This window comes from Podarcis bocagei, assembly GCF_964188305.1.
Source record: "Podarcis bocagei genome assembly, chromosome: 9".
In the NCBI taxonomy this organism is placed as follows: domain Eukaryota; kingdom Metazoa; phylum Chordata; class Lepidosauria; order Squamata; family Lacertidae; genus Podarcis; species Podarcis bocagei.
In genome coordinates, this window is record NC_138134.1 from 44,537,493 (window position 1) to 44,550,662 (window position 13,170).

At 46.8% G+C, this 13,170-nt stretch overlaps 1 protein-coding gene across 3 annotated transcripts in view; it reads left to right on the forward strand.

The window, feature by feature from the left end:
* MAML3 (mastermind like transcriptional coactivator 3) overlaps nt 1–13,170 on the forward strand; it is a 274,501-nt gene that overhangs the window by 256,504 nt on the left and 4,827 nt on the right. For all 3 annotated transcript variants that reach the window (XM_081209210.1, XM_081209211.1, XM_081209212.1), the window contains 2 exons: nt 7,259–7,495; nt 11,679–11,787. In XM_081209210.1, coding sequence (XP_081065336.1) covers nt 7,259–7,495; nt 11,679–11,787 — 346 coding nt within the window. The remainder of the gene's footprint in view (nt 1–7,258; nt 7,496–11,678; nt 11,788–13,170) is intronic.

Here is a 13,170-nt window from a genome sequence, read left to right on the forward strand (position 1 = left end):
ATAGAGGGTGCCCTCACCACACTCCTTCATGGGCTGGCCCATCAACAACAGTGGCCTTCACATAAATAGGCTCTTCCCCCGCCAAAAAAAACACCCCAACAACCAACATCAGCAGCTGAAGATGTGGGAAAGTTCTTGCTCTTCATGTACAGGGATGGCCGGCCAAACTTCCTGGCTCCTCCAACAGGCTGCTGTTTTCCAACTGCAGCAGAAGGAGACATGGGAGGCTGATACCTCTCCGCCCTGCCCCCCCCCCCCAGCAACAGCCCTGCTACTGCTATCTGTCTCCTCTCTGAGCCAGCAGAAAGTCTCCCACCCACAAAACCAGGTGCAGCTTTATCTGGCTGTGCAGAAAGGTTGTAAGTCAGCTGCCATTTCTTCTCCTCTTCCCTGATTCCTCACTCCCCCCCTCCACATCCCTTCCTTCTGCTTCACATACATTTGCTCTCCATCTCAGGGTGCTGCTGAGATTTATAAGGCACACACCTGAATTCTGCAGTGTGGGGATGCTCAGACGCTACGTTGAGAAAGATTAAATTCTCCCCCCCCCCCTTTGAGGAAAAGGTGAAAAGGAGCTCAGGGAAGTGCAATGCTGGAGATGCCACAGCTAAGAGCAGAAATTAATTTTCAAGACAAGGCAAAACAACCTGTCACGAGACAGCTCCATCCCTGACACCTGAGCTGGTTTCAAAAGGAGACTCTGAGCGTGTTCCCTCTAGCGTTTAAATAGTCTCAGTTTATAACCTTTTGTAAAGATGCCAGCATGGGTGATGCGAACTCTCCCCGTTCATGACAGCAAAGAGCTTACAAGGCAGGTTTCTGCTTTTTCAAGACCTCTCTTTGATCTTTGGTGGGCTTCCTCCCTTAATATTCTTTGCATGCTCTGACAGTTTGAGCGTCTCTAGCAGCTGTGCTTTTCTAGGTATCCATATTACTCCCTAACTTGTCACTATTATTTCTGGGCAACAACTAGAATTACTGAAGACTGGGGAACATAGATTTGGGTTCCCTTTCAGAGCACTTTTTCTTCATTTGCTCGTTAAACTGTGAGGTGTACTTCCAAGCATCTTCTGAACACATCCTACTGGGCTGTGTGATTTCTACCAGATGCAACATGAGGAGGGGGTGGGTGTGTATTTATTTGCATAATTTTCATTCTACACCTTCAGCATACGTTTATGTTCCCAGAGTGGAGAAAACAAAATAGTGAGAAACAATAAAAGTGAAATTAAAATGTAGAAAATGATAAACTGAAGCATGCAAACCAACACAACAAAATAGCAGCACTCCATTGCAACAGACAGTGAAGTCAGTATTGTTTTGAATGCGAACATTAGCAGTTTCCAAGTCTGGGGAAACCAGAATGTTTTTGTCTGTCATCTAGCTGAAGGATATATTAGAAACCAAGGGATCTCTTATATCTCTGCCTGATCATCCAGATCCTTGGGGGAGCCTCTGCTGGTGGTACCCCAACAGCTCAGAGGCAAGCCTTGCAAGTGCCAGAAGCCAGTCATTCAGTGCTGTGGCCCAAACCTGTGGAACTTCCTCCCAGCTGAAATAAGACAAAGACTTCCTTATTCCAGCAGGCATTTTCAGGTCAAGTGTAAGGGGCTTCTATTTGGTTTTGTGATTATTTTTATTGTTTGAGTCTGTGCAGTTTATTTTATGTACACTGCTTGGAAATGCTGATGATTAAGTGGTAGATGAATGTCTTAAATAAACATAACAGGAACATGAAGACCAGGCAGACCTTTCTGTGGTGGGAAGGCCATCTTTATAGTTGCAGGGAGACCAATGTGGGAGAAAGCAGTCCAACAAATATTTGTAGGACCTTTGTGACTGTGTTATCGTGACCAAGGTCAGAACGACTCAGAATCTGATTTTATTTATATTTACTGAAACTATTTCCAGGCCAACCTTCATGCAACCACTACAAGGCAATGTGCAAGGATGCTTCCAGGGGCCTTAGTAAGCCAGGTGCCTGTTTTATAACTCTGTGCTCTATGGTTTGCCCTTTCCTAGGCAGCTGGGCATTGCTTGGCTGTCAGACTGTAAGTTGAGCCCTAAGCATTCCTCTCTTGAAAGCTGCCACCTACTTCCACCCAGAATTTGGTGCGATGTGGCTCCCATCTGGAGATTGTAAAGGCCTCTGTGCAGGAGTGTGCCTTCCCTTTACTGGATTCTGCAGAGTAAATCCGCGATGCAATGCAATGGAGGGCTTGTCTCTACTCTTGAGTTTACCCACAGGTCAATGCTGAGCTGAATTTGGCTTAGCCCGCAGCACACAGCACAGCTTCTACACTGGAAACATCTTTGCAAGCGTCACATGAGATGGCAATTTGCACAGTTCAGCCTGTACTGCTCTGAAGAGGAGCAAATGTTCCAACTAAAATTTATTATGATAAAAATTATGTGTGAGCACAGAAATGAGCTGTCGTGGCTGTTGCTGTGCGCAGCCCAGTCTGATCTGTTCTGATATTGTCCCTTGCTTCCCCCTCCTCCCTCTCCCTACTTGTCTTCCACTCTTCACCATTCAACAGGGCACAATAGGTAACTGCAAAAGCCATGTGATTCTGTGTTTGGTCTGATAGTTGGTTTGTTGTTTCTTTGTGCACAGATTATATGAATCTGCAATGTAGGCATTTGTGCATGTGCACGAGCCCAGCAAATCAAACCTCTGACATCCACCACTTCATTTGACACCTAAGACAGTGGAGAACTCTGGTCAGGAGACTTTTGGGGTCCCCTGATGACTCCTGATTTAGAAGTGTGCCTGTGTGGTTTAGGGACATCCTTTTTACTGAGCATTCATTATGATTTGTGTTCATGAAGTTACCTGGGTGGTTATATATGATCAGAATACGGCTGCAAAAACAAACACACGCCAGTCTGGAGAGGCCCTTCCATTCTTCTCCAGAAGTATAGCAGCTACAAGCAGGTTATTAAAGGCAATGAAATCTGAGAGTCCCCTGCAGAACAAGGTATTCTTTGAGATACGTTGAGGTGTACAGTGCTGCCACGTATCACTCTGGCTGATCCCTAGGCTGGCTTTGCAGGAACTCTGGAAGCTTGCCCAAGGTTTTTCTTGCAGTGAGAGCAAGGTAACGTCTGACGGCCAGCTCTGACCTTAGCACTGGAAATCCTATTTCCTCACCGATAAATCATTGTCTGCAGTGGAGGGGCAGGTCTGGGGAATAGCGCTGGGGGAAAGGGGGAACGGCGAGACGACGACAACAGAGCACTCTGAAAGGTTAAATAATTCCACTGTTTATTCAGTCAGACTCTGGCTCACCTTTCTCGAGGGGACGTTTGTATGGGTGGCTTTGCTTTCTCTGAGAAACCTATTGTGATGGCATTTTGTAGCCCTTCCTTTCCTTCCACCTTGCTCCTCGGAGGAAGAAAGAAAGAAAAAACGCCCTCTCTCTTCCTGGAGCTTCTGCTGCGCTCTCTCTCCCCAGCCCCGTCACAGACACAGATTATGCATTGTTCAGTGTTTGGAAATTTGACAGCCTGGGTATGTCTCCGCTTCCTGAGCTCATTAGTAAAGAGCAGCATGCTCCCTGGAAGAAGTGTCAGGAGCCCCTTCAGCATTGCATTGAATTGGGAGGCTGAGCAGTGCACTGCAGTGTGTGCCTGCAGCTCTCGCCATTGGGAGAGGGAGAGATGTTTGTTTCTTTGTTTTGGAAAAAGAGGATGAGGGGCAGGATTTGAGGCTGGCACTCCTTTTCTTCCCATCTCCCAGGTGTTCCCGTGTGGCTGCTGTTTCTTCATACCCAGAACACTGTAAATGCATAACCTGGGCTTCCACCTGGGCACAGCCCACAAATGCCCCTTTGTGTGTTTCACAGGAGTCTACCTGTTGTACCTCCTGCATAGCTTCCAGCCGCAGGGACGTCCCTGACCCAGACAGAGGAGAGAGCGCCGGCTGTGAGCAGAAGCAAAGGTGGCTCCTTTGTCAAGCAACCGTGTCCTCGCTCAGGCCCAGCATAATGCCTGATTAATTCAGGCTACGCGAAGCTTAACCCTCCGTCCGTCCCCCTCGCACACTACCAGACTGCTGTCCCTTTAGTGCTGTTAGCAAAACAGGAGTAACAAGAAATCAGTTTAGTGGTTCAGTGTCAGATTGGGTGGGAGAGGGTAGGAAATATCCCCAAAGCAGCCAACAGGCTTGTGTTTTATTTTGTGTGCCCCCCCCCCCCGCTCTTTCCATAAAGAGGGCCTCAAACCACCAGGGAATTCCTGGATTGTCTCAGGCTGTCGTGTGTGATGTCCATCATGTGTACGAACACCATCTGTTCGGTATTATACTCTCAGTTGCCAGGCTACCTGCTCTGTGCTGTAACACTTGACTGCCTAGCTCTGCGTTAGCAGCATTATCGCAGAAGTACTGAGGGGGATGGGGAGAGGAGGAGGAGGAGGAGGGAACAGTAGTCATGATTAAGCCATCTGCAAGCATGGGGGAGGGTGGGGAAGGAGGAGGGAGAAAGAGGGAGAGGGAGAGGAGAGCAAGAGCCCAGGGCAGCAATCAGTCACCAACCCAGGTTGACAGAGCCGTGGAGGACCAGGCTTGGGACGCCACCTGCTGGTGTTCGGGAGGAACTGCAGCCAAGTGATTCTCACACACCTGCCGCCTTCACCCCAAGGCTGCCTGGGGTGTTAGGACGTGGATGGATTTAGGAGGAGAGGTCAGATGTGCCCCGACATCCCGTGCAGCTTGTAAGACCTCCACTCCAAGCTTTGGTAGATTTCACGGCTGCTCAGGGCCTTAATAGCTGCAACAGTTGGTTCTCAAGTTTTCACTTGGATCTTGCATGGCGAAAACGGAGAGGATGGGAAGTAAGAGAAAGTGGTTGGTTGGTTCCCTCCCCCCCCCCCGAAAAATACACATCCATCTGTCTAAATTTCCCTCTTCAGGGCTGCTCATAATTAAGTTCTAACCTCCTGGGGGCGTTCGTGGTGCATCTCTCCTTCATAACAATCACCATTGGTTACACCGGGAAGAGAAAGGTGATCAGTGCTGTGTTGACGGAACTGCTAATGAGATCCTTTCCAGGCCTCCTCTCTTAAGTCCTCTGGCCAAGCCCTGCAAAGGGACCAGCAGCATCACAGGCAAACAGGCAGGAACGTGGTGTGCAGGGGGGGGCGGTATTCACAAGAACAGGTCCTTTAATTTGCAGTATAATTTGCACCGCCTTGCTCTCCTCTTACATTCACTCCTACTCGGATTAAAGTTTAAAAATAGCCCACTTTCAACTGGTCTCCTCTTAATCATCCTGATCATGCGGGCGCATGGGGGTATAAAAGCATGTTAATGGGCAACGAGCAGCAATGAAAGGATGTTACTACCTCCTCTTTAACCTGAAAAGTATCGCGGTGGCGCCCTGCACTCAAACCCGACTCCCTGGCATTGGACTCCAGGTGCTGAATCTCTTTTCATCCACCTCACTTTGCCTGGGAGTTATAATGAGGTTACATGGGTTAGTGTAGTGCAGAGGAACTGGGGCCACCTGACCCTGTTCAGTTGCCTCACCAGCAAGAAAATGTAAGCCCTAATTACTACTTTTGTTCCTTGCTTTTCCTGAATCCGTAACTCACGTTGCTTTGGATGACTGAGCTTGGCTTGAGGGGTCCTGGTTTTTGTCCCCAGCTCTCTGTACCATTCCTCATATATCTTTTACCCCTTTTATACTTCCTCAGATATGAGTTAATAACCTGCCAGGGTTACTGTTAGACTTGATCTGATTGCATACCATACAGGGTCAGAAGGAATACAATAAAGTGGCATTCTGTGCACCCAATGCTTGCAAAAAAGAGAGAGAGAGTAAAACTGGATTTAGGCTTCTGCACCCAACAGTTCCTTGATCATCCACTTCCCTCCTCCTCTCCCACCTCCTGTACTTTTGGACCATGCCTCTCCTTGAACTTCATTTCTCTGTAAACTGCAAACTGTTCTATACATATTTACAGTCACTGAGGAATGGAGGAGAAATGAAGGTTGATTGGTGCTTTTAATGTGAAATTCCCTAATTTGCACTTCCTGAAACAATACACGGAATGAAATGCAGCTATCTTTCAGAATTCACACTTGCCTGAATTCTCCGATGCTGCTCTCCAACCAAATAATATGTAAAAGAAATTGTGTATTGGGGGGAGGTACATGAAAATGCAGATATTCATGAAATGCCATCCAAAAATGCATTGTGTTTGGGGAAATGGCTTGCAGAAGTGTGTATATGAGAATAATTTTTTACTAAAATGCTGGTGAATTTAAAATCAATCAATCAATAAACTGATGCAGAAATGTGCAGGCCTGAACTCTAGAAAAAAAGAGAAAGTAAGAGAAAGTAAAAATTGACAGATTTACCCATTCCTGCCTTTGCTGTAGCAAATGTCAACCTCTTGACTGTTTTCCCAAACCCTCACTGAAAACAGATTACTATGTGGGTTGGACATCATACCACAAGTCTCTCCCTCCTGCCAGGAAACACCACTGATATAGTTCAAAAGCAGAAAAACTCACAATACTCATGTGGCGACTTGTTCTAAACAATACAGCAGGTGGTGGAAAACTCACCATAGGGATGCCAGTCCCTGCAGCAAGTGTAACATCTAGACAGGCGCGGAGTCCTCCTTCTGCAATTTGCAGCACCCCACATACTGTGCTGAGAAACTTTAGCTGGTGCAAAACGCTTCCACTGGGGCTGATTTGCTGGGTTGTGTGATTCAGTTCTTCTAGTAGCTTCACTGACTGGTTCCTGGCCCGTTTTTGACTCAGATTCAAAATTCAGGTTATTACCTTTAAAACCATGAATGGTTTGGGACTGGGATACCTTCCCCCAATGATCCTGCAGGACTTTTCTTCAGCTCATTGAAGAAGGCCTTGTTCCATGCTGGCATTTGGGGGAGAAGGCCTACTCTGTAGTGCTACCCAGACTCTGGAAGCCCTCCTCCCTAGAAACTCAGTTGGTTCCCTCCCTGGTGGCCTTTAGATGCTACGTGGAAACTTTAATTCGCTCTGGTGCGTCTGATTGGTAATGACCTGTGTCTTTGCAAAATAAACAAATAATCAGCTGGTTGTCTCTCTCCCCCCCCCTTTTAAAATCTTGCTTTGTTTCTAAATTGTGATGTTTTTAAGGCACCTTGATGTTCCATTGCATGTGATGGAGGGGTGGGATATAAATACTGAGAATAAATGAAGATAAGCTTAATCACATACCCAATGATTCCTCACATGGCTTTTGTTTGTTTCCTTGTCCAGGACCAGCACGCAGTGGGACTGTCTCGGTCCACAGGTCCCATGCAGTCCTCGGTGCCACCAGGATCCAGTAACGTGGGCACAAGTTCGGTCAATGCCAGTTTCTTGGGTGGACAGCCTCAGGCTGCCCTTATGAAGCAGATGCTGATTGAGCAAAGGGCCCAGCTCCACATGATGGAACAGCAGAAGCAGCAGTTTCTACGAGAGCAGCGGCAACAGCAGCAGATCTTGGCAGAACAGGTACTGCACCCTTTCACTCCATACCTTACGTCAGGCATAGGCAAACTCGGCCCTCCAGATGTTTTGGGGCTACAACTCCCATGATCCCTAGCTAACAGGACCAGTGGTCAGGGATGATGGGAATTGTAGTCCCAAAACATCTGGAGGGCCAAGTTTGCCTATGCCTGCCTTAAGTGACCATTCCCAGCCCTGGAACAGAGACGCAACTGGGGAGACAACACAGCTTCCCTTTCCAACAACAATTGTAACCAAGCAGTGCAATCCATAAGGTTCATACAAGCACCCTGCAGCTTCTGTAATCTAGGCTTTTATTTGCCATGCATGTGTCAATTATGAGACAAGGGACTGACTGCCACAATAGTGCAATGACTTGCGTATTGCTCTGAGCTCCAGCCTTTTCTTACATGGTGTCATCCAGATGTTTTGAACTACAGCTCCCATCAGCCACAGCCCTTCTAGTCCAAAACATCTGCAGGGCAACAGGCTTAGGGAGGCAGATCTAGAGAAGAACTCACTTCCCTCTGTGGACCACTGATTCGTTCTCTCTGGCAGCTCTGGCAGAGTCATTTGATTCTTAGTTTGCTCTCTCCATTTTCTCTCCATCTCCATCACAAGGCTATTGTGAGGATAAACAAGATAAGGATTGCTAAACACTTTAAGGTGCAATATAAACGATAATGCTAATTACTGGTGTAATTGGGATAGAAGGCAATTGCTTTGGTCCTTTAATGGCATGTTGCAGAGAAAAACGGAATGTATGCCTCTAAGGATTCTCCATTCCTCTTCCTTATTTTATGGCTACCTAGAAAATAATTTTCTGCTGTTTCTATAAGGTGTTTGATTCAATCACAGAAGATCATTCTTAGCTTATGGGAACAGCATGGTTGTCACTTCATCTGTGACATGTCTCCACAAAGTTAAAGTTAGGATCTCATTGGATCGAAGAGAAAGGAAGAACCACACCAGTATTCTTTCTATAGCCTATATCATTCCTGTGCTCTCCCAATTCATTTTTTAATGCTGGTGTGCCGATTCCCATGTGTCAGCCCTACCATTAGGGAGAGTGAAGCAGCTGCCTCTGGCAGCTGATTTGGGATGTCATAAAAGAACACAAATGGTTAGTTGTTGATTTATAATTATTGCACTTTTACTCCCAGGGAGAGGTGCTTGGGGGGATTTTTCTGCCTCAGGTGCCAAAATTACTTAGCCAGCCTTGAGTATTCTGCATCTTGGCTGAGGGAGGCATTTGCTGTTCCGCTTCAAGCACCAAAATGTGTCCTGTGCTTCTCCATTTGCCCATTGTTAGAACACCCTAAGCATCATGCACAGAGAAATTAAGAAACAGCAGCAACCAGGCCACTCTCCTAATGTAAGAACCTAAACTTAAATAAAAACAAATCCTGATCACAGATGTTAAGCAAACTGTGCTATTGGCTAGGTGAAGGTGAAAAAAGCCTCCCAGAGTCAACAAGTGTTTTGGGGGAACGGGATCCTTTTTCCACTCCCAAGTTTGTATTAAGTGAAAGCATCTTAGTGAAAAAGAAGCCTGTGGAACAGCATTTGCTTTTCATCTCTTTCTGTTTACTGCATGCTAATACATCAAACACTGGCCTTGCAGTTCTGGGGGATCTTCTGCGCTACGTTTAATTAATTAACTGATCAAATTGCCATATGGCTAGTTAGTAAAATCCCACAGAACTGCAAAGTGATATTTCATATGCCGGGTGCAGTGGTGACTGGTGTAACTCCCTGCACAAGTCAGGCAGCATTTGTGAAGAAGCCACTCTATACACCTGCTGAGCTCAGGCGTATTATCAAGTGTGCATCAGGGCCTGGTTTCCACACAAATCCCTGAAGTATGCCACAAGTGCATCTTTAGGCACTGTGAATGATTTTTCAGTAGCCTGATACCTCATTCGCAGTAATAGATGGAGAACAGCCTCACAGCAAGGATTTGAGAGCTAGTCACACTGCTGCACTGCCTGCATTTTTTTGTAATCAAGCAACAGCAACAAAATCAGCTTCTATCTGTACTCCTAAGCCGATGTTGTACTGCACGAGAGTGCACAACCTATTAAGGAAGTGAGAAATGAATGAATAAATCCATACATTAAGCTGCTGGCACTTAGGCTGCAATCCAACCCCCTGCTTTTGTCCTTCCTCCCAGGTTTCTGGCTGTGGAGTGATGTCTGCATCGCTCCACTGCTGTTCAGCTCTCTGTTTTGGCCACTGAAGGACAGGCAGAAGTAGAATCTCCACTGGCAGAAGCCCAGAGAAAGCCCCAAAATGAGGTGTTGTGGGGATGGCCCAGGATCCACTTGAACCTGAGCCACCTTCAATGCCGCTGCTTCATGGCATCAGGCATCAGCTCCAGACTAGCACAGTCACTTGCTTGCCCTGGCAGATATGAGCTGTGGCTGCAGCAGCAGTTCTGTCAGCCTTCGCTGCTGCTTGGGCCAGGATTTGGATCATTTCAGTAGTTCTGACTTTTAGTCAATGGTCTGCAGGGATTGAGTCTTGAGTCCAGCATGTTTGTTTCTTGCAAGATAATAATAAATTATATTTTTAAAAAATTTATATCCCACCCGTCTGGCTGGGTTTCCCCTTCCACTCTGGGCAGCTTACAACATTTATAAAAACACAACGAAACATCAAACATTAAAAAACAAAATATCCTATACAAGCAACAAACAAACCAGTAAATCAACAGAAACCAATAATAACAATAACACCAAACAGTTTACAGTTATACCCAAATTTAAATAGCCACCAACTAAACATTTAACCAACACCAACCTGACAAAAACGAAACAGAGGCACCAAAATTAGAACCGTTTAAAACATTTTAGTCAGTTGCCCCCACCCAAGAGTTGCTCCAGCAATGTCCCAGGAGCCTCTTCTAGCTGTTAAAGGGGAGTCTGGGCCCCAACCCCTAGGCCAGGTGGAAATGGGCCTTGCAGCAGAGAGCAGGTCTTCTTTCCAGCACTCAGGGCAGCATCCTTCCTATCTCCCCTGCCCCACCATGTAATCATTCTTATTCATTAAATAAGGATGTGATAGTGCTTGAACCTGCCCATCTTATCGAGAGAAGTCTAATGGAACATATTCACAGAGGAGTAGAGGTTGTAATGGCATTGGTATAGCTTCCGCTTTCCCCCACGGCTTCTTCTCACGATGGTTCAGTAAGCTAGGAATGGAAGAACAGGGTGAGGTGAAATGGACAGAGCCACATATCCCATCTGGGTGTGGAACCTGTGTCCTTCTGGAAGTTGTTGCAGTCCAGCTCCCATGAGCTTCTGCCAGCTTCACCAGCAGTGGCGTAGCGTGGGGGGCGCAGGGGGGGCCGGCCGCACCGGGCGCAACATCTGGGTTAGGGGGCGCGAATCCACGGGTTGGGGGCGCAAATTACTTGCCTTGCCCCGGGTGCTGACAACCCACGCTACGCCACTGTTCACCAGTGGTCAGGGCTGATGGGGGTTGCAGACCAGCATCCTCTGGAGGGTCAGAGGTTCCCTACCCCAGGACTAGAGGATGAATGGACTGTGTGATTTACCTCACCTGGTCCTCTCATTCCTAATTTACTGAACCTGCATAAAAAGAAGCCAAAGGAGAAAGCGTAAACCATACTCATGGTTGTTTTGATGGTTGCATTCTTCTCCCCACACCATCCCAGATCCCTCCCCTACATGGCTCTTCTGTTCCTCCGTTGTTGGAACTTCCAGGGCAGCAGCAACTGGGCTGCCCCAGCTCATAAGAACCAGCCCTGCAGGCTTAACTAACTTAGATCCAGAAATGCTAGATGGTCCCAGAGTTTGGTTCACAATTCTCAGCTAGGAGCGTTCCCTCCTCTCCTCTCCTCTCCTCTCCTCTCCTCTCCTCTCCTCTCCTCTCCTTTCCCGAGTCTTGTAGAAGTATGAAAAGTTCTCAGCAAGTGAAGAGCAGAGAGCTGCTGTGGAGAGGCAGTCGATGCCTGGAGTCTGAGCAACACTGTATGCGGAGGGCTCTTGATCTGCACGGGGCTGCTGCTCACTTTGCCTGCCACTTCGACGCAGCACTTGTTGTTCAAGAACACCTTGCTGGAAAAGCGCCAGTTCCGCCGCTTGCCTTGCCGACTGCAGTCGCAACAATCAGCTGGGCAGCAGGCTCACCAACCTCTTTTTCTTCTTCTTGCTCCTCTCTCTAGCATTTGCAGCAGCAGCAACAGCAACAGCAGCAGTCGCATCTGCCTCGGCAGCACCTCCAGCAACAGCAGAGGAACCCCTACCCTGTGCAGCAGGTCAATCAGTTCCAAGGTGAGAGCCCAGCAGGAAATCGGGGAGCACAAACTGCCTGCTAACGCATAGCTAGATATGAGCACCGGCATTCTATTTACTGTACTGCTAACTGACGCAGAGTTATTAACGTGGCAGGCAAGAGCAGGCAACCCAAGAGGAGATTGTCAGAGACCAAAACTCTACGTAAGGGCAGCACATCCTTTATTTGTCAGAGTCTGTCCTGTTCATATGTAAAGCTGTGATGCATTGGTAGCCACCAACTTAGATGACTTTAAAAGATCATTTTGGCAAATTCATGGAGGAGGAAGCTATTAATGGCTGCTAGCGACAATGGCTATGTTCTGCCCCATGGTTGTAGGCAGTAATGCTTCTGAATACAATAAGTATTGCTGGAAGCCACAGGCAAGGAGAGTGCTCTGGTGCTTTGATCCTGCTTGTGGGTTTCCACAGGCATCTGGTTGGGCGCTGTGCTGGACTACATGGGTCATTGGCCTGATCCAGTTGGCTTTTCTTGTGGCCTTATGCTTGCTGGCCCTGTGCTTCCCCTCTCAAACCTCCATGTGTTGAGCATCCCATTCATTTCCATGGGGTTTTCATCCTGTGTACACAAAATTCTATTGATAAAGATAATACTTAGGAGCTACAAACAGTTGAATCCACATTGTTTTCATCTTTTAAATTAAATCTTAGAATGTTGTCCAGTGAAGAGCCCTGTCTGCTCAAAACACATAAATATTGTGTTGGGGAGGGGGGAGAGATGGAGAGGAGGACTTTTTTCATATTTTGTGAGTTTCATTGGTACATTTTATTTACTTTTTTTTCTTGGTGTAGCCTTAAGAGAGAAATCTAAATACATGGTCTGTAAAGCAAAACACTCTCCTGGTGGTTAAAATGGTGATTTGTTATTTTGTATTATATTAATGAAAAAAAGGCAGACACTGAGATATTTGGTTCCTGGGTTTTTTTAACAGTCAGGTAATGCTTCACAGAAATATTATTCTTTCACAGTGGTTTCATGTATCTTTTCACTGAGGTGAGAGCTCTGCTCTTGTCAGCAGTGTGTACTCAGCATTGTATTGAGCTGGTGCCACAATGAACTCTTGGCATAATCAAAATTCCTCTAATTATTTTTAAATAAAGATGATAAACACCGGAGCATATTTGCTTTCCAGAAATCAATAATCCTTTCCTTTCCATCCACTCCTCCCTCTACATCCCTCCTCAACAGGAAGACACCTAGTTGGGTGTATCTGCCAGGGTGTAGAATTTAACAGGCAAAGGATTTTCTGGCTTCCCGTCATTGGTCCAAAGGTGGAGCAAAACGTGCTTACAGTATTGATTTGTTAATACACCGTCTCTGTTCTAAATTTTTCTTCTTTCCATAGACATAATCAGTAACAA